The 25,850-nt window shown below is 42.9% G+C and overlaps 1 protein-coding gene across 3 annotated transcripts in view; it reads right to left on the bottom strand.

The window, feature by feature from the left end:
* TBC1D4 (TBC1 domain family member 4) overlaps positions 1-25,850 on the bottom strand; it is a 664,791-nt gene that overhangs the window by 285,934 nt on the left and 353,007 nt on the right. For 2 of the 3 annotated variants that reach the window (XM_086934887.1, XM_086934888.1), the window contains exon 3: positions 16,607-17,209. In XM_086934887.1, coding sequence (XP_086791013.1) covers positions 16,607-17,209 — 603 coding nt within the window. Of the gene's footprint in view, positions 1-16,606; positions 17,210-25,288; positions 25,382-25,850 lie in introns of those variants that run through there. The other variant, XM_086934889.1, reaches the window with a different exon arrangement.

Here is a 25,850-nt window from a genome sequence, read left to right as displayed (position 1 = left end):
CTCTGCCATAGGGGTGACCTACACATGTTTCAGGGGAGCATTTGGCTGTGCCATAACTTTAAATGGCAAAGTCAGGCTAACAGTTCAAAACTGCTATTCCAGTCTGCAATGGGAGACTTGTTTTAACTTTGTCACACCCAGGGTGACACAACCAGTGCTACAGTCCCTGAGGTGACTCTCTAGCTTACAGACCCTGGGTATCATATATACTAGGGACTTGCAGGTCAGCTAGCCTAGGCCAATTGAGCATAACCAATGTAACATACACATTTTGGGGTCAGGGCACTACAACTGAGGTCGAGCTAGCGGGCCTTAATGCACTCTCAGAGTCGAAAAACCAGCAGCATCAAAAAAACCTGGGGTGATCTGTATGGGTGAGAGAATGCGTATGTGAGTTTCTGTATGGGTGATTGAGTGGATGCGTGACTGGCTGAAAGGGTGCATGAGTGGGTGTGTTAGTGTCTGTATGACTGGATTGAATGGCGGTATTGGTGTATGAGTGGTTATTACGGTGTGTGAGTGGTTGTAGTGGTGTGTGAGTGGTTGTAGTGGTGTGTGAGTGGTTGTAGTGGTGTGTGAGTGGTTGTATTGGTGTGTGAGTGGCTGTATTGGTGAGTGAGTGGGTGCATGAGTGGCTGTATGGGTGAGTTAGTGGTTGTGTGAATGGCTCTATGGATGAGTGAATGGTTGTGTGAGTAATGGTAAGGTCTGTGAATGGCTATGTGTGGGGTTGCGTGGGTGTATGAGAGGTTCTATGGGGTATGCATGGGTGTGTGAGTGGTTCTGTGGATGATGTAATTTGAGATGTCATCAATGATGACATCAGCAATGTCCATGACCATGTACCGAGTAATTTAATATGTGAGGTCATAAGTAGTGTATTGCGGGGGTGTAAGTTATAGATAGCTCATGTAACCATACCTGCTGAAATTCTATGGTTTGTACGAATGAAATATGAGCCTAACTCTAACGTCCCTGTAACCTTTGTTTTTTTCTGTGAATTTTTAAGGTTTTTCCTATTCTATTTTCTAACTAGAACGTCCCTACAACCTTTGTTTTTTTTCAGTTAATTTCAACAGTTTATTGGAATTTCACAAATGTAACCTTTGAGAGTGAGTGCGTGGGAGTCTAACTGGGTGTATGAGTGGGTGCATGAGTGTCTGAGTAGGTCTGTGAGTCAGTATTTGAATATCTGAGTACGTCTGTGAGTTGGTGTAAGTGTCTGAGTGCGTAAGTGAGTGGGTCTCTGAGTGGCTTTGTGAGTGAGTTGTTCTGTGAGTGGGTGTATCAGTGTCTGAGTGGGTCTGTCTGTGAATGCCTGAGTGGGTGAGTGGGTGTGTCAGAAGCTGGGTCCGTGACTGGGCCCCAACGCAACTACACCTGCCCCTTTATCCAAAAAGAGTCCACAGATTTTCACAAAATATCTACTCAAGTGGAGTACTTGCTACTGGTCAATTACTAAGTGCTATTTCTTTAGGTAAATGCCCAGTACATATTCTGCACTACAGCTGCATAATGGAGAATGATGAAATGTCACCTGTGGCCTTGCATGTATTTTGACAAAACGTATTGTGATTGTTCCTTGTGCCGTCTTTATCCAGATATTTGTGATAACATAAATCTTCCAATAGAGAAGACAACAAGGGTACAAAGAGGTAAATCACCACCAAACAACGGTCCTTCCTCTTAATTATATGGAGCAAGTGTTTCTTTGTTTGGTGGAGATGTCCTCATATTCCTCGGCATCCAGAACTCCTCACCAAAATCGGCGAGAAACACGGGTGGCGCTTGTGAAGCTGTCCATCATCTTGCCAAAAGGCAGGAACACCTTTGCATACAACAAAGGTGGGCGGGCCGAATGGGTAAAGCTTTCTTGTGATTTACAGATCTCCATACTCGTGGTCATTTAAAGGGAGAACCATGGTCTCTGCTCTCACCAGGACAAGAAAAAACCCACTCGTCACATATAGATTTTGCTCCAATAGATCAACGATTCATTCACCTCCACAAAGCATTTCAGATCGTTTTTCAATATAGGACAGATGAGAAAACACACTTGCTCTGCCTTTGCCAAGCTCAGGATTAAAGATCATATGTCCTTTAAAGGAAGTGGAGCTTCAACGGGGGTACCTGCTATGTTTATATGTGTAAGTGCCTACTGTTGAGGGTTCATTTCTGTGAAATGAGCATCAGGGCCAGAACGGTCCTAGAGTGCCCATCCCCCAGGGCCCGGCCACGATTTAATGGGGGAAGTGGGATGCGCAGACCCCATCCCCAGCCTCAACATATATGTGCATATTCTACTGGTAGGTAGTGAGGTATCTTCTGCTCACGGTCCAGTGGTTTTAATATCTAAGGCAAAGAATACAAAAACTGTGTCAAAGGGAACTCAAGCAACGACCGCCCCACGTTGTTAATTAGCAATTGCAACTTGCAACTGCTAAATTTTATCAAGAGTAAAAACAAATGGTTCCCTGTGCAATGCAAAAATATTCGTTATATAGTCAATTTTCAAGTCGTTGGTTCATGTATAACAATAACATCAAATGTTAGTCCATAGTCTTTATTCTCATATCTTATGCTCTCAAGAAGACTTGTTTGTACAAAAATTCAGTTTTTTGGAGACACAGCCATGAGCCAACACGTGTTTCGTCTATAGGACAATACCCAAAACCTTCCTCAGGGCCTGACTGCTTATTCAATATTGGAAATCACAGAGAGTATCCCCTTGACAGTTGTTGCCACAGTATATCCATAATCCAATTGTTATTGTGAACATAGTTCATGTAATCATCGCTCAATAGTAAAAGTTCCTCAGAGTTGGAGATTCACGAGCAATCCATACCCTCCGGCATTACGTGCCACGTTTCTTGGATTTCATATTAAAGATCTGTCCTAGAGAAGAATTTTATTATCAATTGATGATTCTTTCAATGACATTTCGATTCTGGATATACTATGGTGACAATTGTCGGGGGAAGATTGCTCCTGAATCTCCAACTCTGAGGACCCTGGGGCTCCTTCAAATACAAGCGCAAGAGACTGTGTTTGGGTTGTTTTTATTAAATTCTGGCAATATTCGCAAATATTTTTAAAAATCCCTGTGAATTTGGAAAGAAAAAATGCCTCTGAGACCTCAAGACCAATGCCTACCCTGCCCCCTTTTAATTTTTTTCACTTTTTTGGGAACTCAGCTGAGTCAGGGGAACCCCTTTATACATACTCATATTGATACTCAGAAAGCAAAACTGAAAAGTCCTCAGTAGATCCAAGCACATCACCATCATTGTAAGACTGACAAGTGTAACTGATGCCAATCACATACCTTCAGTAAGGCTCTTAATCGAGTGTTACACCCCATCTAACCGATTCAGTTTAATGCAGTGATAGCCCAATTAGTTAGATCATACTTCAGGACATCATAATACTTTCAGTTAGCCATGACTAAAACAAATTGGAAAAGGAAAAACCAGCAACTCAAAATTAACAGAGAGAAAGAACAGAAAGGCAACTGCAAAATAAATAGGAGGAATAAAACAGAGATGTCGAAATTTTGATAAACACCATGCTAGGAATACATAACAGGAAGCAATAAATATTACATTTAAAAAAAAACTCGATAATTAAATACAAGGACATATGAGCACAGCTGTTTGCATGCCACGTAAAGTGAAGGGATTTAATAATAAGATCAAGAGACAAAAGTCTCTCTCACTTGAATAACTTGAACACAAAAAATATGCGTTTGCCCAACAGATTCATTTAGACAAAAAAAATTTGATGCAGAGATGGGTGGGAGCGGTTCTATTTTTGCAGGCCAGGATGGGTGAGGGATATTCTAATTTTGAAGACAAAGAAAAAGAAAAACAGTGTTACCATCCTAATTAACAAAAATCTAACATATGTAGTAGGCTCAATCCCAACACAATGATGGTAACTGTTCCTAAAAAGGGGAGAACTCTGCAACTTATTCTAGTTGAGATATGGTGTGTTAAAAGGTAGAGTCGGTGGGATCGAAGTAAAGGTGGGGGGATTCCTCCTTTTGAAATTCGTGCCCTCACACACCCTTGCGAGTGGCGCTGCTGTCCCCCACAGTCCCCGCAAGAGGGCTCTTTGTCAGAGATCTTTTGTAGGAGGTGCCGCAGTTGTGCATGCGGGTGTGTGGGCCTAGTGAAAACGTGTGTGTGTGTGAAGATAAAATTACCTCACCGGAACACGAACACAATTTTATTCAAGGGTCCGAAAGATAAATTAAAATGAAGAGGACTGGAGCCTTTCCTAAGAGCAAATATGTAGGAGGGATAGGTATGCTCCCGCTGCTCTCAGTCCGTGGAAGTAGTGTGAAAGTGCAGTGGGGTCAACATGTTTCGCGCATAGGGCGGGTCCCTAATGGATCCTCAGTGCACTTCGTCAGGACTGTGAAAATTAATATAAAACTGTGGGAGTCCAGGAAAGACACTCTGTACTTCCACCCTACCTAAAATAAGGTCAAGTGCGTCTAAGCACTAGGAGACACGTATTATCCGTAGTCTCGTTATTCAAACCTGGTGGAGACACAAAAAAGAGACAGACAAAGCGCAAAACATAAAGAAAAATTCAAAAAGATTATACATAGGAATCCAAATGCTGTAGTAGTGGATCAGAGCCGCATAGAACTTCAAAGCATGCTCAATATAACATGCCTTAGTGTTTGTGATCAAGCACTTGTGTGCGTAGCAGTTGCAGCCAGTGTGTAAGCAAATTCGCACCGGCAGAGTAGTCGCCATGTATCAATTATATAACCGCTTTGCTTTGGCACGAATTCTCCCGCTTTGCGGGAGAATTCCACGCGTGTGGAAAACAGATGGCCCCCAGCTGTCTTCCGCACATGCCCACCGTGACATCAGACGGCCGGGGGCCGTCCAACGCACCGGAGAAGATAATGGTGACATATGTTAACGGCAAACAGGCTGGTTGACTTAGTGTGGAAAGACAATCAGCAATGTTGATGTGGTGGTCGTTGACCATTGCCAGTTGATGAGTATGGTGTAATCAAAATAGACCCCCAGGGAATAAATATAAGCTCAAACAGTGCGTGGGCTAATGGTGGAGAGATCATGGCGACTGAGGTCTCTGTTAAAATTCCGCCATAACATGCAAAGGTAGTGATGGCTATGCAGAGCATGTAATGCGGAACACAGTGAGACAACACGGCAGATGAAATAACGCATACCCCTCTGTAAGTAAGGATGGGCCTCGAAGGGGAGTGCTTCGGTTGAGAAAAGATAAAAGCTACATAATGCGAGAGAGGGAAAGTGACTCCTTAAGCCCGTCAACGGAACCAAAAACGTAGTGAATATACCTGTGTTTGTGGCCTGCAGCAGTTGGAGCATACTTACTATGTTCCCCTCTCTTGACAGCCTGTTTACCTGCCCTACCGATTAGAATCGACTGTAGCGAGTGGAAGGAGCCCCTGTCTAGTTATAGCCGGGCAACTTCCTGAGACCAGCAGTGACGGTGTGGGCGTGTCCTATTACGTAAGTTGCATCGGGAGAGATTGCGGGTAAGTATGGCGGCCATGATGGAAGAGTATAAATGGAACTAAGTCGAGCAGTATATATGTGGGGGCTATAGAGCTGAACCACATAAAAGTGGTAAACATGAATACATTCTCACAATTGGCGAGTGTGCAGTGTATAGAAGGACTGACTAAGGGCAATACATTGGATAATGCAGTTTATATGCAGTTTATAAACGCAGGATTCATGTGTGCCAAGGGCGGGAATAATAAACAAATCTTAATACTAGCCGCTGATGATAGTGGAGCTTGCATTAGCTGGAATTCATTTTAATATTAAGGCCCTTTATATCGTGAGATGGTCATAGAGGACGTGCTGTGTTATACCAGTGGCAAACAGGTGCTCTCCCTGTAGTCAGCAGAAGGGAGATTAATTTTAGTTATTAACATGTGGTAGTTGTTGCTTGACAAATGGACCCAATGTAGCCATTGCGATCATAAGGATGATAACTGTTACAGAAAACAATGTAGGTTTCTCTGGTGACAGGGAACGGCGTTGGGAGGGAGTAATAAGTACCCTAAACAGTCCCACAGTCTCTGCCAAGGATCTCAGGTGACCACATAAATTCTAATTGGATCTGGAGTTAAGACACCAGTTCCAAACCATGGTATGTCGTCATTCAAACTGCCCAAGTTGCTTTTTAAGAGGAACACCCACCGTTGTTCTTGTCTAAATAATGTGCGTGTGGACCAGTTGGGATTTGATTCAATTATAGTTCAACGAAGACCTTCTGGGGGATGATTTTTCTCTAGGCAGTGGTCCTGTAGCCTTATGTTGGTTTTCCTACTGAGACTAGACTCAATCCCAGCATATTAACAAAACAGAAGGAATAAAGCTGGGATTAAAAGTAGAAACACAACATTTACCTTAATAAATGTGTACGCCAGAGTTACTGACTATCATGAGTTTTGGAAAAATTAGATAACGTCTTTCCACACAATGCCGATTTGACTCTTGCTGGAGACTTCAACAGCTACATGGACAAAATTCCTGACAGAAGACCTCAAGAAAATTCCAGACATTTTTTTTTAAAGAGGAAGAGCTTATTGCATGGAAAACTGCCAACATTGCAGATGAAGATTTCTCATTTTTCTTCAACCTACGACCTTCCTACTTAAAAATAAATTATTTACTGTTTAGTTTAAAAAATCCTCAATTTCCGCACTAATAAAGACCTTATTTTGTTTTTGTCTGATCATGCTCCCATGAAAATCATCTTCCATTCAAATACTGATAACCCAATTCATATCATGATGGAGGATTCAATACTGATTCAACACCACCCTCCAGAGCAACCAATACATTGTGTGACATCACTAAAAACAATGTGGGGTGCTTACAAAGCCTTGCTACATTGCAAAATCATACAGCTAGATGGACAGAGAGAATGGAATCAATCAGGTAAAACAAGAAAACTCGGAAGGACATTATAGCCTTAGAGTCCACCGTAGCAGGCTATAACGGTCATTAAAGGCCCACTCCAGCGTTAGAGGGAGCAGGCCTTTAATGGCCTGTAGAGCCCACTATGGAGGGCTCTAAGGCTATTAGAACATCCCGCCCCTAGAGGGAAGAATGTTCCAATTTGAAAATCAAATGCCACATGGAGCCCAAGGGGACTGAAATTCCCTCAGGCTCCGTGAGGCCCTTTGTTCACAGCAACAGGTGTGAACAAACATTGGAATGTTGGAGCTCACAGATTTTACTGGCCGTTAGAAGGCCAGAGCACTCCATTGTTTTCAATGGAGCTCCCAATATTCCAACGTTCTAATAATTGATTGGAAAACATATACATCAAGCAACAATGACTTGTCCACCTCTCAGCATCTTATCAAACTAAAGTTCACAATGGCAAATAAAAATGTGTCAATTTCTGCCAATTACATCATCCTCAACATCAATGCCAAATATCACACATCTGGCAATATAAATGGCAGAGTGTTTACGAACTATCTTAAGTGTGGGAGGGTATACTCAGACGTGAGTCCCTTGCTCATTGCACCATCAGGATTCAAGCAAGCTGGGCCGACGACGGCTGAAATGCCAGAAACCGGTCCCCGGAAGCTTGTTTCCTTACCAGTGTAAGAATTGGCTTGGTAGTTTGGTTTGCCCTGTTCCCATGATGCCGTGGGTTAGGAACAGACTAATTTGCATGTAGCCAGGTTCTGAGCTGGGATGGTGCAGTGAGCTAAAAAACGGTGATGGATTAAGCCCTGATCTCTTGACTGGGTAGGAGTATTCTGCATCATTCAGAAACTCTGTCCATCACCACCCCCTTTTCCAAAATCGATTTTGTCCACACTAAGTGTGGGAGGGTATACTCAGACGTGAGTCCCTTGCTCATTGCACCATCAGGATTCAAGCAAGCTGGGCCGACGACGGCTGAAATGCCAGAAATCGGTCCCCGGAAGCTTGTTTTCTTACCAGTGTAAGAATTGGCTTGGTAGTTTGGTTTGCCCTGTTCCCATGATGCCGTGGGACAGGAACAGACTAATTTGCATGTAGCCAGGTTCTGAGCTGGGATAGTGCAGTGAGCTCAAAAACGGTGATGGATTAAGCCCTGATCTCTTGACTGGGTAGGAGTATTCTGCATCATTCAGAAACTCTGTCCATCACCACCCCCTTTTCCAAAATCGATTTTGTCCACACTAAGTGTGGGAGGGTATACTCAGACGTGAGTCCCTTGCTCATTGCACCATCAGGATTCAAGCAAGCCGGGCCGACGACGGCTGAAATGCCAGAAACCGGTCCCCGGAAGCTTGTTTCCTTACCAGTGTAAGAATTGGCTTGGTAGTTTGGTTTGCCCTGTTCCCATGATGCCGTGGGACAGGAACAGACTAATTTGCATGTAGCCAGGTTCTGAGCTGGGATGGTGCAGTGAGCTAAAAAACGGTGATGGATTAAGCCCTGATCTCTTGACTGGGTAGGAGTATTCTGCATCATTCAAAAACTCTGTCCATCACCACCCCCTTTTCCGAAATCGATTTTGTCCACACTAAGTGTGGGAGGGTATACTCAGACGTGAGTCCCTTGCTCATTGCACCATCAGGATTCAAGCAAGCCGGGCCGACGACGGCTGAAATGCCAGAAACCGGTCCCCGGAAGCTTGTTTCCTTACCAGTGTAAGAATTGGCTTGGTAGTTTGGTTTACCCTGTTCCCATGATGCCGTGGGACAGGAACAGACTAATTTGCATGTAGCCAGGTTCTGAGCTGGGATGGTGCAGTGAGCTAAAAAACGGTGATGGATTAAGCCCTGATCTCTTGACTGGGTAGGAGTATTCTGCATCATTCAGAAACTCTGTCCATCACCACCCCCTTTTCCAAAATCGATTTTGTCCACACTAAGTGTGGGAGGGTATACTCAGACGTGAGTCCCTTGCTCATTGCACCATCAGGATTCAAGCAAGCCGGGCCGACGACGGCTGAAATGCCAGAAACCGGTCCCCGGTAGCTTGTTTCCTTACCAGTGTAAGAATTGGCTTGGTAGTTTGGTTTGCCCTGTTCCCATGATGCCGTGGGACAGGAACAGACTAATTTGCATGTAGCCAGGTTCTGAGCTGGGATGGTGCAGTGAGCTAAAAAATGGTGATGGATTAAGCCCTGATCTCTTGACTGGGTAGGAGTATTCTGCATCATTCAGAAACTCTGTCCATCACCACCCCCTTTTCCAAAATCGATTTTGTCCACACTAAGTGTGGGAGGGTATACTCAGACGTGAGTCCCTTGCTCATTGCACCATCAGGATTCAAGCAAGCCTGGCCGACGACGGCTGAAATGCCAGAAACCGGTCCCCGGAAGCTTTTTTCCTTACCAGTGTAAGAATTGGCTTGGTAGTTTGGTTTGCCCTGTTCCCATGATGCCGTGGGACAGGAACAGACTAATTTGCATGTAGCCAGGTTCTGAGCTGGGATGGTGCAGTGAGCTAAAAAACGGTGATGGATTAAGCCCTGATCTCTTGACTGGGTAGGAGTATTCTGCATCATTCAGAAACTCTGTCCATCACCACCCCCTTTTCCAAAATCGATTTTGTCCACACTAAGTGTGGGAGGGTATACTCAGACGTGAGTCCCTTGCTCATTGCACCATCAGGATTCAAGCAAGCCTGGCCGACGACGGCTGAAATGCCAGAAACCGGTCCCCGGAAGCTTGTTTCCTTACCAGTATAAGAATTGGCTTGGTAGTTTGGTTTGCCCTGTTCCCATGATGCCGTGGGACAGGAACAGACTAATTTGCATGTAGCCAGGTTCTGAGCTGGGATGGTGCAGTGAGCTAAAAAACGGTGATGGATTAAGCCCTGATCTCTTGACTGGGTAGGAGTATTCTGCATCATTCAGAAACTCTGTCCATCACCACCCCCGTTTCCAAAATCGATTTTATCCACACTAAGTGTGGGAGGGTATACTCAGACGTGAGTCCCTTGCTCATTGCACCATCAGGATTCAAGCAAGCCGGGCCGACGACGGCTGAAATGCCAGAAACCGGTCCCCGGAAGCTTGTTTCCTTACCAGTATAAGAATTGGCTTGGTAGTTTGGTTTGCCCTGTTCCCATGATGCCGTGGGACAGGAACAGACTAATTTGCATGTAGCCAGGTTCTGAGCTGGGATGGTGCAGTGAGCTAAAAAACGGTGATGGATTAAGCCCTGATCTCTTGACTGGGTAGGAGTATTCTGCATCATTCAGAAACTCTGTCCATCACCACCCCCTTTTCCAAATACGAACTATCTTAAACCAAGAAAGAAAAAACGAACTTTCCTCCCTTTCAACAATGCTTTAGGGAATTCCCCCACTCTAAAGAAGTATAAAGCTTATATCTAAGTGCTAATACAGTTTCCACTCTTAACAAAAAATGATAAAACAGCACTGAAACCAGATATATCTGAAGAAGAAATGACAAAGATAATCAAAGGTTTTTTCAAAATTGAAGGTGCCAGGTACACATGGGTTCCCCTTCATAAGAGTTTCACAATATCTATATCAACAACTGAAACTCTAAACCCGCTTCACCAATTTCATTGCTTTACGTTCCGTGGTGCTCATTTAGTGAGACCTCAGCAACGTTCATTCCATAAGCATGGAAGGACCCACAATACACAAATAAATTCTGACCAATTTCACTTTTAAAAGTGGACTTCAAAATATTTGCAAATACCCTTGCATCTTGCCTCCCACTTGTTATGCTATTTCTTGTAAAGGCAGTTCAAAAAAGGGAGAATATGTTTTTAATATGCTTTTAATACCAGACTTCTCTCCAAAATATTGGCTGCGACAAATACACTAGAAGGTATGGTGAGCTATTTCAAGAGGCTATGATAGACCGATTTTGGCCACTAGACAAAAGTACAAACACTCCACGTGGGTCAGATGTAATCACTCCCTTTCTGACACACTCCCATTGCCAATATTTCTATCCAGTAACAATCATAAGCTCCCATATGATCTGATGCAAAAGGTTACCTAAAAAAAATTTTCATATAAAAATCAGATCTTACAGTGTGGATAGAATGCATATATCCTTTCTATTCTAAGCATCCCCTTTTGGACAATACATGTCAGTTTATTCAGATGTATGGAAGATGTCACATTTAGAGACTCTTTAGCAGCCAAGATTACTGAATTCTTTACTTCCAACTCGGGCACTGCATCGAGTTGTGATGTTGAATGGGAGACTTAACGTAGTGATGCAGCAGTGGGTATTCAACATGATTTAGAGAGAGACCTTCAGAAGTTGGAGAAAGATCTCCATGACCGAGACAACAAGCTAGGTAGTAGCCTGGGAGAGCTTTTGCAATTGCTGGAAATACGTGAACAATGCAATGTAACTTTGGAGCAGCTAAGATGCCATGATTACAAATACTAATTAAACTTGGTGCACAAGGAGGAGGGACGATTGGGAAGGTTCCTTGCCTGGTTGGTATGTCAGATAGTAGTGGGGCTGTTATTACTCACCTGGTGTCATTGGATGGCACCGTTGTTTTTCAGCAGAAACATATAGATAAGGCTTTCAGATCTTACTATGTGTCCCTTTATCGACTGCCGGAGCTAGAATTTCCGAAAGCATTGGAATCCTTCTTAGAGTCTCTTCCGCTACAGTCTCTTCTGTAGATGGTATGAGAACGATCAGGTAGTCCAGTATCAGATGTGCAGGTGAGGGAAGCTATAGAGACATGGCAATAGATAAGACATCTGGTGCAGACAGGTTCCTGATGGAGTTTTGTAAGGCATTTGTTGTTGTCCTGGAGCCTAAATTGGTGGAAATCTATGGGGAGGCCTATGGAAAGGGAATCCTCCCTGTATCGACAAGAGAGGCACTGGTAGTGCCCCTGCTTAAGGCTGTGTCGCTATTGTGGCTCCCCCGGATTTTCGACCCCTCTTCATGCTGAACTCTGATTATACGATTCTCAATAAGGTATTAGCAGCCAGGCTGTTACTCCATATGCAGGCTTAGATCCACGGGAATCAAAATGAATTTTTACTGACATATACCATCACTAACAACCTGCAAAGACTTTATTTAGGTCTGTACACCCATCAACTACCGCCTGACTCTGCTGGAGCAATTGTGTCAGTGGATCTTGAGAAGGTCTTTGACACAGTGCGCTGGGATTTCCTGAAATCCACTATGCATCATATGGGCCTCAGTGCTAATTGGATGAGATGGGTCAGGCTGATCTACACTCACCCAATGACTAGGGTTAAAACAGGGTGCATGATTTCAGAGGCCTATGAGGTGTTTAGGGAAACAAGACAGGGCTGTTACTTGTCTCCCCTCTTATTTGCACTGTCGGGAAGCTTTGAAAAGAGGAAATGGATTGGGGTTTAGACAGGATGGCTCAGTGAATGTTATTCCTTATTCGTGGATGATCTACGTATTTATCCTCGGGATGGTGTAAAGGATATTCCTCAGGCTCAGCGACTCCTGGAGAAGTCTGAAGAGTGCTCGGGCCTACGGGTAAATAAGAGTAAGATGTGTGTGTTTCTGGTGATCGCAGGTTTGGATCGCCCAGTTTCTTCCATCTGGCATAGTCTGGGTTGCATGAACCTTTAGATAGTTGGGTATCCAGATCTTCCATGCTCTTGAGGACCTGCAGAAGGAAAATCAGGTATTTGTTCAATTACTTCCTGAGTGGTTTTTGCTGTATGCTTAAACTACCAACCATGTTGCACCTTCTAAAACGATCATGCTTCGTAGACTTCTTTACTTTTTTGTAAATCTTCTGGTGAAAATTCTGGTCTCCTGGTTCAGGAGACTTAATGCACTCCTTCATAACCTGATTTGGGATGCGGGTGCCAGAGGGTTGCATTAGCTAACCTCTGTTGCCATCCACTTGTTGGGTGGTCTGGGAGTACCGGATTTGAATAGTACTTTCTAGCAGCTCAACTCCAGTGCATCATGAGATGGCTTGATGGAGTGTGCATAGCGGATCTTGGTCTTGTAGGCAACTAACCCAACCAGGAACTCCTGTTGTGAAAAATGTTACGTCTGGCAAACTGGATTCCCCACCAGAACATCCTTTTGTCTACTGCCCTTACGCGGGTTGCGAGTCCCTAATGGCGAACCATTTACTTTCTTTAGTTCAAGGCAGCTGGTCCCCTGGACCGAGTACCTGTTGGTGACCCAAAAAGACTGTTTCCAAATGAATGCTCAAATTGCTTTTGAAGAGCTGGTGAAACAGTTAGGCCAGCCTGTGGGACAATTCATCACTTATGAAGCCCTTACTCATGCTACATGGGATTTGTGGGGGGGATGCGAGAGTGGAACCACCAATGCATTCGGTCCTTCAGTTATTTCTGACCCTGGGATCGGAATCTCACTTGGTTTTGGGGTTCTAAAAGTCAATAAATGGGCTGGTAATTCAACCTTTGAGCTCGTTGGTCAGCTAATTTTGGAAGGGATATAACAGGCGCTGAATGGGGGAGGGTACTTGTGTATCCAAAGGTTTTTCGCAACACACATCTTAAATATATTTAATTTAATTACTTCTATATTACATATCTCACTCCTCACAGGATCCAGACAATATATATGGTGGCGAGCCAAGGGATTGCCCTCACTGCACAACTATAGGAGCAGAATTTGGACACATTACCTGGGGGTGTCCTGAACTTGTAGGGTTCTGGGAGGAGGTAATTTTGCATGTTAATAAGACACTGTCTAGATCCTTCACTGATATATGTGCTGTTTGTTTCTTGGTTTCTTCTGAAGGCCAGACCCCAAGAAGGTGGGGAATAGATCTGTGGACTTGGCCCTGGCTTTGGCCAGGCAACATGTTGCCATGGCCTGGAAATCAGCCTAGGGACCTAGTGTGGGGACATGGTTGTCTGATGTTAATCACTTGGCACGGGTTGAAGAAAGGGCACTTCAGAAGGGGAAAGACAGGGCGAACGTCATACACATATTGCTCTTCTCTGGGGGGGAAGCGGTTGATGAATGGGGGTCCCCTGGGGGTGAGAGAACAGCTGACATTGCGGAAGGATAGGCTGTGGGGTGGAGTCCTGGTAGGTGGTGCATAGATTCTGCTGTAGATGGAATGGGTTGCCTTTCTCTGACCCGACCCCCCCCCTCCACCTGCTCCCCGCTCCGCAGCAATTGATGTTGACCTGAAATCCTATAACGAGCCTTAGACACGCATGGGAACAGATAATGTTCAGATTTTAATGTGTATATTTTAAATATGCATTAATATTATCTTATGGTATTTAGAGCTCCCAAAAAAGAGTGCATAACTGGATCCCTAGCCCCATCAGACCACACGATTATGCCCACATCAGTAGCAGTTGGGGGGGGGGGGGGGGGCGTGAGGGGGGGGGGTTTGGGGGGTGTTATTAGGTACCATCGTCCTATCAAGAAGGATGCCTGCGGTTAGGATATATAGTTGGTTCCTACAGAAGTGGGATATCCGGGCGGTATACTGTAGGCTCCCGTGGTGTGGTTATTGTTAGACCCTGGGGATGGCTGCCACGGCAGGGTACTGGCATGGACATGTTGAAGCGGCATTGGGGATACTGGCATTGCCCCCATAGGACGACTAGCTGTGTTTGATGGTGACTAGGGGGGGGGGGGGAGTTTGATAGGTAGAAAAAGCAGATACTGAATTGTGTTGCTAACCAGACACCTCAGTGAGGTGATCGTTGTGACATTTTCTTTGAAGGGACGAATTGGTGCGCAGCCCGACCTCCGGGATATGGGCTGAATGGCAGTGTATGACTTTATTGCTATTCCTATGCTTTGAAGTGTCATGAGTGTAATGGTTGACCCAATCCGAGGTCTTGTTTATAATTCTGCAATAAAAACAAATTTAAAAAAAATAAAAATAAATAACTGGATCCCTAGCAAGTGTGTGTGTGCTTCTGCTGCTCGAGTGTGGGAATATAATAGTAGATCCGAAAAACTGATTCAGTACTTATTTTGAACTGTATTACTAATAGCTGTAATCCCAGGAATCGGACTCAGAATGTATACTGTACTGCATTGTTGTTTTTTCGAAAATGCCAATAAACAAAAGTGGTACATAAATAAATGTATGTTTTCAATATGAATGCATAATTATCAATGTAATTTGTTTCATTGCAACAGGATAATTCACCTTGCTGAAATATAATGTGTTGTTTTGTTAATAAATATTGAAAATATATTCCTAGTTTTATAGCGTTCTTGAGTCTCCTAGGACTGCTTGTTACCTAATACACACCTTATACATGTAATACTAAATGAACTGCAAGAGGTCGCAGTTCACTAGCTTCTCTGTCTCATGTTGGTACAATTAGTGCCAGAGGGTCTAGGGCACCCTTGCTCAGTCCATGTTTTGAAAATAATTCCAGTAAACTTATCAGTGTGTCCAAAGAGAAGTTTCAATGCTCTTGAGGGAAACCTGGATAAAGAAAGGCCTATTACCTACCTAAACAATTATTCAGCTATGGAAACATCGCCCATTCAAGGATGTCAACTAACTGAGCCTCTCCCAAAAAGAAAAGGGAAACTAATCACGAATAGTTAGTCTTTTACAAAAAAACACCAGATATAAGAAATTCTCTAACAATGAGTACAATAGGATGTAAATTAACAAAACACCATCCGGTACGCCACACACTAAATGGAGGTATCTAAATACTGTACCAACCCAAAACACAGCACTAAATTTAAAAATGGACAGAATTTGATTCTTTGTCAGGTGAAAACCTCTACATACCCATATCGAATCTGATACACTAAGTATTTCATGGTTGTTTGCCAATGTGTTTTTATCTGAATCAACTCAATGTTTTTATTTTACACAGAGCTCTTTGGTCCAGACAAATTCCAATGAGCTAGTTTCTTGGACGATATTAAGTGCTGAAAATACCAAGAAGACTATATCAATCTGGAACATCTATTTTTAACCGCACAAGTTGACCCCATGCAGGAACCGCATTAATAAGCGGACACCAAACCTTATTACCCAGATTACTAGAGCCCCCTTTAATCCTCCTTGTAGAAACGCTGAAAAACGACTCACCCCTTAATAAGCTAAGAATCAGACTCCTACGTCCTCAGTTTTTGATTCCCTACAACAAATAACCTGGATCTTCCCACTTCTCAGACAACAGAAAAACGGTGGAAGATTGACGTGGATGTCAAACACACAGAATGTAATATAAAATAACGAACTCTCATCTCTGAAGAGCAGAAAAACACACCGAAGATCAAACCAAGATCTTTCCACAGAGGACCGCCTTGATATCTGTATATTGATGAAATCCCACACATCTAACACATTTACAGATCCTGCTCATCATCCCAGTTGTTTGCCTTACCTAAAAGCTGTTCCCTCTCTTATTCCATTAGTGATCGACTCATGGACGGACATGTCCCACCTTCACTATTGCGCCAATGGTCTTCACTTATGATTATATATCCCCTCTCGGTTCCAGTCCTTACCCCCTACTACATACTGTTTTGCCCATTGCGATATGCCAATCTTTTTCTTATTACTTGCTTTAAATAATAATAAAAACATACCTGAGAAATAAAAAGTTTTTGCAAAAAAATAAAAATACTTAAAAATATTGTACCTGAAAGAGCATGGTTCTGTTCTTCTCTGAATCTGTGGGCTGTACATGACTGGGGGCACTTGCATGTCTCCGGCGAGGAGGTATTTTAACACTGGCATCGTGAACCCTCCTCTGCATCACCCCAGTTACGCTGTTGCACCGCGAGCGGAACTCTTGTTGATCGTCAAATCCAGAGTCCTCCAAAATCCGCTCATGGAAGGTGACCCGGCTTCCAGTCAGGTTTGTCTGGCTGCCAACGGTGAACATCCCTGAATGACCAGTCGTCCTGGCGTTTCCATTATCGCACTCAAGTTCCTCAAACGGACTGTCCACAGGAGAACATGGCCCATCGCCCTCAGTGAGAGGCAGATCGGTGCAGGAATCATTACTCCGCTGCTCACTCAGCAGCTTTAGCCGCTGACGCTCATGCTGGCTGAATTTCTCAATGCAGTCATCAATTAGCGTGGAGGGAGCTTTTTTGTGAGCCACAGTCACTTTTCCACAGTACAGAACCTCAAACTTCTGAGAGTTGTAAAAAGCATCTTCACCATCTTTACTGCTCTTAGAGTCCTCTTTCAATGCAACTTTGGAGACTTGCCGGATACTGCTTATAACTTCTGGAACCTGCACAAAACAAGAAATAAGGGAAATTAATACATTGCACTTAGAGAATAAGCTAAGCAGTAAGAACTTTAAGAGGCAGAATTCCTTCTCCTAGTAAACAGAAAGATGATCAAATCGAGCAGTGAATGGTAATTTTAGAATAATACAAAATATGATTACAAAAGATATCCCAGCGCTTGGCATATGCCTCATTTATAAAGTAACAACCATGTAATGTGTGCAGAGTAAAGAAAAACTGCAGTTGTAGGGTTAGCATAAATGTGTATAAGCCCTTTTCTCGTGCGGATCCAAATCGAAAACAATTTTAGTAAGAGGAAACCCTTTCACTGATAATTTCGCAAACCATGGAGATGTTTCTCCTGTCCCACACCTCATTACCGTGTTGTGTATGTTTATGCATAGTGTTTGGGTGAGAAACGCCTTAACTCCTTGCAAATGTTAGCGAATCCTACAATGTTAACCACATTGTGCGTCTTACCATCTTTTTCAATGGCCACTCTCCTGGGAACAGCAATGTTCTCGTGCATTACCACACTTATCACAGTGGAAGATTATGACCTATTGGTGCAATCTTTTGCATCCTTAAGTGCATCCTACACCAATAACATCTAGAGTTTGATCTGAGAATCAAGATCTGGGGTTTGTGGGCACAGTCCGCTATATTTGTCTATTACCTATGAGGACAAGAAATGCTAAAAGTCGATCTCGGCATGTCTGACATACATGTGGGCATGATGGCTCAGGGAAATAGCTGGCCGCTGACGCAACTGTCTACGACCCACATGTAGGCCTGGGCAATCATTTCATTACTGAGACGTAATTTGCGCAATTTTTGCATAAATTCCCAAATCAAGCTACTTTTGCACAGTTATGTGCCATTTGAAGTAAAAAAAAATCCACAAACATGCAGTTTGCAGTAAAAATGTACAGCAAGTGTCTGTCGTTTGCAGGGCTTTAGCTTAAATGGGTCCTTGCACCAAAAATTGCCGAGAGGATGCATTTGCACTTATATATAGCATGAAATAATGGATTCACATTTTGTGTAATTTTTATGTAATTTCGATAATAAAGCAAAAGCAAATTACACAAATTTCGTACACCCTTACCCGCAGGTCACAATTTTTAAACACCGGAAGGACCTAACCAGCCTTTTATTTTTCTAAGTATATCAACAGACTTTTAATAAATTGTATAATAGTTGCATTGCATGCAAAACACCAACAACAGTGGTATAAAGTGCAATACAAAAATACCTTATTAATATCACATAAGCAGTCAATAGAGCAGCGTTCTGTAAATTTGCCTTTTTGTGATATTCTTCAACCTGTTCTTATTTTCAGGTGCTCCCCACCGCTGTGCTGTGCTTAACATTTGGACTTCTGTGGACTCCCAACTGAATCATTACTGATTACGTGGATTCAACACAGACCTAATATTTCAAATCTGCAATGGTTTATCAAGGGATGTGTTTCTGTGCCCTTCAACAACTGTGTTGTGTAGAACTGACTTGTAATGGGCGACCAACCAACAGAGAAACTGAGCTTATTTTTGGTATATTCTTATTTAAGCGAATGCCAGCAATACTGAAAAAAAAGATATTAACGCAACAGAATATAAAAGCATAGAATTTACGCACATTATAAAAATATATTCACAACAAGTTTAAAAGTATAATTTAATTATTTTTTTAAAACGGAGAACTTGAATTTCACCTTTTACCTTCTATTTTGTTGGTTTGATGGAATCTCTTTGTTTATTATTCCAGGTTTAAAAATACATAAGAATTATTAAAGAAATTAGAAATTGAGAAATTTGTATTTTGATCCGATAAGACAACGTGAGTTTTTTTTTTAAGTATTGGAGGAAACATAAAGGCAACCTTAGAATATTATATTTTACAGTAAATGATTAACTAAATATAGAAGGACTTTCCGCAAACTGATACTTTGATGTACCAATCGAATTTGACAAAGTCAACGACAACAAAGCCTACAAAAACACCATGAAACCAACAGCAACGTTCCCCAAAGAAGCATAATCGGAAAAGCAGAAACAAACATTGGCAAAGTTAAGAGGTCTCACCTTTTGGTTTTGCTAATGCTGTTCAACTTAACACCCAAAAAGACACCTCAAAGTGTGTCGTATTTAAATCCATCCCAACAATAATGAAACAAAGGATATTTAAGGAGTGCATGTTTTGTACAGCACTTGGCAGGGCAGCTTCTTTAAAAAAAAGATTTACACAAGTCACTAGGAACAAAGAGATTAATAGAGTAATCACAGCAGAACGTATAAACCAATTATGCACATGAAGTCAGTCACTACAGATCTCAGTGCAATGCAAGGGTCTGGAAATCTCCGCTAATCTCATGACAACATGGAGCTGACAAAAGTACAGGCCTGTGTAAACTACTATCAGAACGGTGTCTGATGAGCCCGATGGATGGCAGTGGAGAAGGTATCTGGTGGTGACACAGTGCCACTGGCATCCCCTTGTCATCCTCTGGTCAATGGATACCCAAGAGATGCAGGAGGAGAGGGAGACAGTGAACCATCAGCTTCCACTTCTCCACCACCCTTGGGTCCATGTAGAACCCGTGGAGGTGACGGATCAGGGCCTGCCCTGACAATAAATGTAACCCTGTTTTTTTCTGTTTACTGCTTAAAAGAGATGAAATATAAACGTGTTTTCGGCACGGTTATGTCCCAGTAGTGACCAGGTTCCGCTGCGTGATCTTATGTACAAAACCGTGGAGTGCAAATTCACACCAAGATGGTGAAGCTTACATTAGGCAGCTCCCTGCAATGAGATATAAAAGGATCTAAATCATGGATATCCAAGTTAGGTCCAGAAGGCTGGTTCCATGTCCACATAACCAGTATCCAGTTAACTACTGACAAACCAAATAAGTTAGATTTAGATTAAATGCAGGTAAGGGCATTATATGATGACATCCTGGAGTCATAGCAGGGATCCAACCCTCCTAGACCTAAAATGGACATCCTTAATCTTGACAGTGTATTTGAACCTTCACAGGAAGCCTTCCTGATACCTAGGTACTGATGTAAGGCTCTTATTAGGATATTTGAGCTTTAGTAATGTTTAAAATCTGGTACCATCTTATTTCAACATTACAGTAACGGTCAAAGAAGCAAGTAACATAGCTAGAATACCGGATGGACAGTAGCATCACCTAAAAAGAGGAGTAACAAAAGATATTTCTAGGTGTAGATGTGCTACTGGGTGCTACCCAATATATGTACCCAATATATGTAATCCACTAAGGCTTTCAATCAAATAAAATGTAGATTCCAAACAATCATGGCAGGTGTTGCCGTGACTTTGGAAATCGTCTAAGCAGCGGACGGCACAGAAGTGACAGGGCAAATCATGATTCACGTCTACAAAGGCACACAGGAAACTGGAACAGGCCTGCCCTTCACTGTGGTGAGATTCCATTTAAACATAAAAGTACATTTGTCAACTTGAAAATGCCCTAATTTCAAGCGATAAAATTGCCTCACTAGAGAAACAGGAAAAAACATACAAGATTCTGCAGGGCTCAGGGAATGTTATCAAACATGTGTATAACAACAAGGAGAGTAAGGGAAGTTTGCACAGTCTTATGTGTGGTGGGAACTCCTGGTCCCCTAAACTAGAATTAAACAAACAGTGGAGGAGTACCCCCTATGGGCCAAAAAGAATTAATACCAAGAAGAGATTCCTTCAGTATCAGGAGCTTAAGGCCTTGGTTTTAGCAAGAGATTGCCCCAACCTTTTTATATTGGACAGTCATAGTCCTTATAGAAGACCCCTCACTCACCAACCTAGTTGGTGACATGCTTCATCATCGGGGTCCCACCCCATAGGCCGAGTGCCTACAGGGTGTGCTGCGACACCTGGTTACAGTGGAGCGGGTTTTTTTGTTTTTTATATGTGCGAATGGTAATTATGAAAAGTGTGTTAAAAAGGGTTCGAGTCTACTCACACCAAGAATTTATTCTGGAGTGCTCGGACCCTATTAAAAATATGTGTTGCACCAGTGCCTATTTAGGAAGGGTTAGGTGCTACGAGACGTGTGAAAAAGAATAAATAGCGTAGTGTGCTATGTGAATTATTTACAAGTTAAAATAGGTCTACATGTTTCAACCATAGGTCGTATTAGGTGGTTTTCGTCAGGACCGTGTTGTTTGGAAGGGGTGGTACACCCACGCTAAGGAGTGTCCAGTCCTCATCCAAATACAGACCATAAATGGTGGTCTGGTGTTAAAAAAGTGCTTTTTCCTGTATTCAGGAGAAAAACACTTGAAGCTGCGATTTGCGCTTCATGGGCATCGAGTTGGCCAAGACTGCAGGTATCCGTTACTTGCGGCTTCTGCTCGTCAGGCTACACAACCTACTTGGTTCTGCACTCGGACATGCCCCAAGTAGGTTGTGTAGCCTGACGAGCAGAAGCCGCAAGTAACGGATACCTGCAGTCTTGGCCAACTCGATGCCCATGAAGCGCAAATCGCAGCTTCAAGTGTTTTTCTCCTGAATCCAGGAAAAAGCACTTTTTTAACACCAGACCACCATTTATGGTCTGTATTTGGATGAGGACTGGACACTCCTTAGCGTGGGTGTACCACCCCTTCCAAACAACACGGTCCTGACGAAAACCACCTAATACGACCTATGGTTGAAACATGTAGACCTATTTTAACTTGTAAATAATTCACATAGCACACTACGCTATTTATTCTTTTTCACACGTCTCGTAGCACCTAACCCTTCCTAAATAGGCCCTGGTGCAACACATATTTTTAATAGGGTCCGAGCACTCCAGAATAAATTCTTGGTGTGAGTAGACTCGAACCCTTTTTAACACACTTTTCATAATTACCATTCGCACATATAAAAAACAAAAAAACCCGCTCCACTGTAACCAGGTGTCTCAGCACACCCTGTAGGCACTCGGCCTATGGGGTGGGACCCCGATGATGAAGCATGTCACCAACTAGGTTGGTGAGTGAGGGGTCTTCTATAAGGACTATGACTGTCCAATATAAAAAGGTTGGGGCAATCCCTTGTTAAAACCAAGGCCTTAAGCTCCTGATACTGAAGGAATCTCTTCTTGGTATTAATTCTTTTTGGCCCATAGGGGGTACTCCTCCACTGTTTGTTTAATGTTATCAAACAACCACAAGCCCATTTCATTATAAGTTATTGTGGTTAGAAAGTAACTCAAGCAAAACAAACTATCTACGTTTAGGAAAATTAGGTATCTGCAAACTGTTTTCACAATTCTTTGCCTTTAGCTAAATTATTTCCCTTTTGTGCCCCACTCCTTTCACTTGTCCGGCAAAACACAAGGCTGGTGCACCACCTTTCTGCACCACTTATACAACTGAAAGCCAGGTGAGCACCCAGCCGGGTGAACAAGGCTAACCGAGGTGCTGCCTGGGTCTGGTGGAGTTCTATGGCATATTGGTACCAGGGATGCATCTGTTACCACTGATGACGAGGAGTGAGAGATTCGAGTGAGGGAGACAATGTGCCCAAATAGACTACGTTCAGCAACAAATGTCTGCTCCAGTTCTAAAGGCTCAAGCAGAATGTGAGGGCCAATAACCTGGAAGTGGGCCAATAATGGCCGCCACGGCCCACTGTGGTAGGCTATAAGTTATAGCCTTTAAAAAATATAAATCACACTGCTCATAAGCATTCATCTCTGCTTTTATGAGTGCACTTCTGCGCTGTTCATTCTTCAGTTAGTGCTGTTTTCTCTCCCCCACAGCCTCTGTCTACCTCACTCCTCAGCATAACTTCTACGTGAGGCGAGACGGAATAGAGGGGGAGTCGGAGGCTGTGAATTGCAGCACTGAAATCTTGATAGCAGTGGGGTTATGCTGGTGTTTATGACGTGAAGCCGAGCCGCTGTCTTGATTGGAGGCCCCAACATTCCAGTGCTCTAATTCACCGTTACTGCCCGCAACGTCAGGCAACGATGCTTCCAATAATTTAATAACCCTCAGCATAGTTAGGGGCACTGGCCGCAGACAAGGACGTATACCGGGGGTACTTAAGAGTAGTTATTGGCCTGCAGGTAAAGAAAATAAGGCTATTTCAATCCGGAATTTAAAAAAAAATTGGATCGCTGCAGAAGCTATTGCATACCGGAAGAATGGGAAAAAACACACAGCTCCGTTCTCCCGACGCGCTCTCAGCCACGTCAGTACACGCTTGTTGGCATCTGATCCGGCTGCCTGGACTCCGCCGTTTGATTTTGAAAGAATAGAAGTACAAGCCGTCACAAAAGGGGAGCCCACAGCACACTGGAGGGGCGCTGGGACCTGGAAAATACCCCCTCAGCTGACCTATAACAAGAGCTACCGCCAGCAAAGGAAGAGGCCTGACCGGGTGACCAGCTCCCAGCCTGCCATTCGGGGTGCTGATACGATTGAAATTGATTGAAAATGTCATTATCCAACACTAGGTCAATAATAATGACCTGAAGCTGCATATCCTCAATTCTGTAACCTATATCAGCATCACATACAGCTTCCGGCTGCGATTTACAGATGTTATAATGGCGACTCTATGTCTCGCAACAACTTAATTATTCGGGTGATTACTAAAGAATTGTTATGTTACATTCCCAGTAAAGTCGTATACAATGTTATACGTGTGCATGTATACATTCGCATGTAAGATACCCATCCATGCAAGTCAAACCAGATTTTAATTAGTTTGATTGAGTATAATTAAGGCTCCCTGTTTTTCGTTTTTATTGATTTTTACGGATAAATACAGACGGAAAACATTTATTTTCCTGCCTGTATTTATTTTGAAAGGTGGATAAAAACGGAAATTGGGTTGCTTTTTGAGTAATTCTGAATACTGTCAGCCATGACTGCCAGGCCTATGGCTGTGTGGATTGCTAGGGTAGGGGACTAAAAAAGAAAGAAATTTTAGTAAAGAGCCTGTAACAGAAGTCGATATGCACATGGTTGATTCTGAAATTTGCATATTTCCTTTTAAGTGCATTGATTTATCTTTTGCAGATGTTTACAGCATTGAAACATGGTAGGCATTCAAGTATGAGTGCATATTTACTGGTTATATATATGTGGAAATATGCTAATTTCCGCTTCATTTTCCCACAAAACCTTAAATAAATATGGATACATACAGATAAAATTAGCAAAAAAAGAAATATGGATAAATACAGACGGGAATGCCCAAAAAATAAATACCACAAAACCGGGAGCCCTAAGTATAATAGGTCACATACAATGTTTGGAATTTCTACAAGGCATCCACACACGAGGACGGGCAAACGTTAATTTAGGAGTAAATTGGCCTTTCAAACATTTGAATATTCTGCGTTTTAATGACACTCAATGAGAACAGAAGGCTCGGCCTATGGCATTGACTTCTATCATGTTATGGAAGCCCCCAATAGCTTAACATACATCGAGTAATGTGCAGCGAATTATTTTTTTTATTCTTTACTTAACATTACTTAATGCCCGTATGAATTCCGTCAGACATTCTAGATTTCCAAAAACAGCAAATAGCAAACGCATCATCCTCATTATAATAATACCTCTCTATTTATGGAGCACTAAGTGAATCATGATTTCAGATTTAAATCACAGTAAATGCTTTAAAGCATTTACCACTCATTGGTACTCGTTTTATTCGGCAAGGAAGGATGTCCTTAATTGACCTAATAAACTATGTTAAATCTGCTAAACTATTGCCTAAACATCTGCCTGTAACATTGTTTAAAATCTTAAACATCTTGCCATGTTTAATGCAGTTCCTACTATCAAATTACTCAAAATCGGGCTTAACTACGCATGTTCACATCAGCAGACTAATTCCCCTAGCTCTCTGTGTATAACAACAAAAACAACTACCAGGGCCAGTGGCCCCGCGAGGACCATACATCAACAGCACAGGATTTTTTTTAATTATTATTATTTTAATGTGAAACACAAAAGGTTTATCCTGATGTAAGATTAAGGATTTTTTTTCCCAAGTATAAATGAAACGGAACAATTACATTAGAAAAAAAAAATCAACTAGGATACCTTTCTCCTTTGAAACCAATTAAAAAGTTGCGGCATCCTGACGTGAAGTCCCGCGCGCTCCCATCAAGCGTCACAAGCGACCGCACTCCCTCGCGCCCGAGTACTCTGAAGTTGGCAGTGATTTTTTTCCAAGCCTCTCCGTGAAGGGACAGACAATGACATCACCACGTTTTCTAAAAGTAACCGTTGGGCTTTCACCAAACAAAGCGTTTCCTGAAAGGGTTAGTGCAGGAAACGCGTGCACCGGCTGGGCTGGCAAGTACAGGACAGCCGGCTTCTTTGGGTAGGTTAAAATAAATTCACAGTTGTGTGTTCATTCTGATGCAGGGTAAAACAAACACAGTCAAAAGCCAACTCTTTGAGTTTTGTATAGTGAAAATGTTTTTACTGACGGCGATCTTCGTTAGAGGCTGAACAGCAGAAGGAATCTACCTTCACCAGCCAGTCATTGCAACTCATTGCCTTTACCACGCAAATATGGGCGGTACGGGTATTTTTTTGCGTTTAGGGTGAGTATGGATACTGGGTGGTAAGGTTGCTTTTAGGATTTAGGGGTAGGTTT

This window comes from Lissotriton vulgaris, chromosome 8 (genome assembly GCF_964263255.1).
Source record: "Lissotriton vulgaris chromosome 8, aLisVul1.2, whole genome shotgun sequence".
NCBI classification, from domain to species: domain Eukaryota; kingdom Metazoa; phylum Chordata; class Amphibia; order Caudata; family Salamandridae; genus Lissotriton; species Lissotriton vulgaris.
Note: the sequence above shows the minus strand (reverse complement) of the source record. Positions and strands in the feature narration are given on the sequence as shown.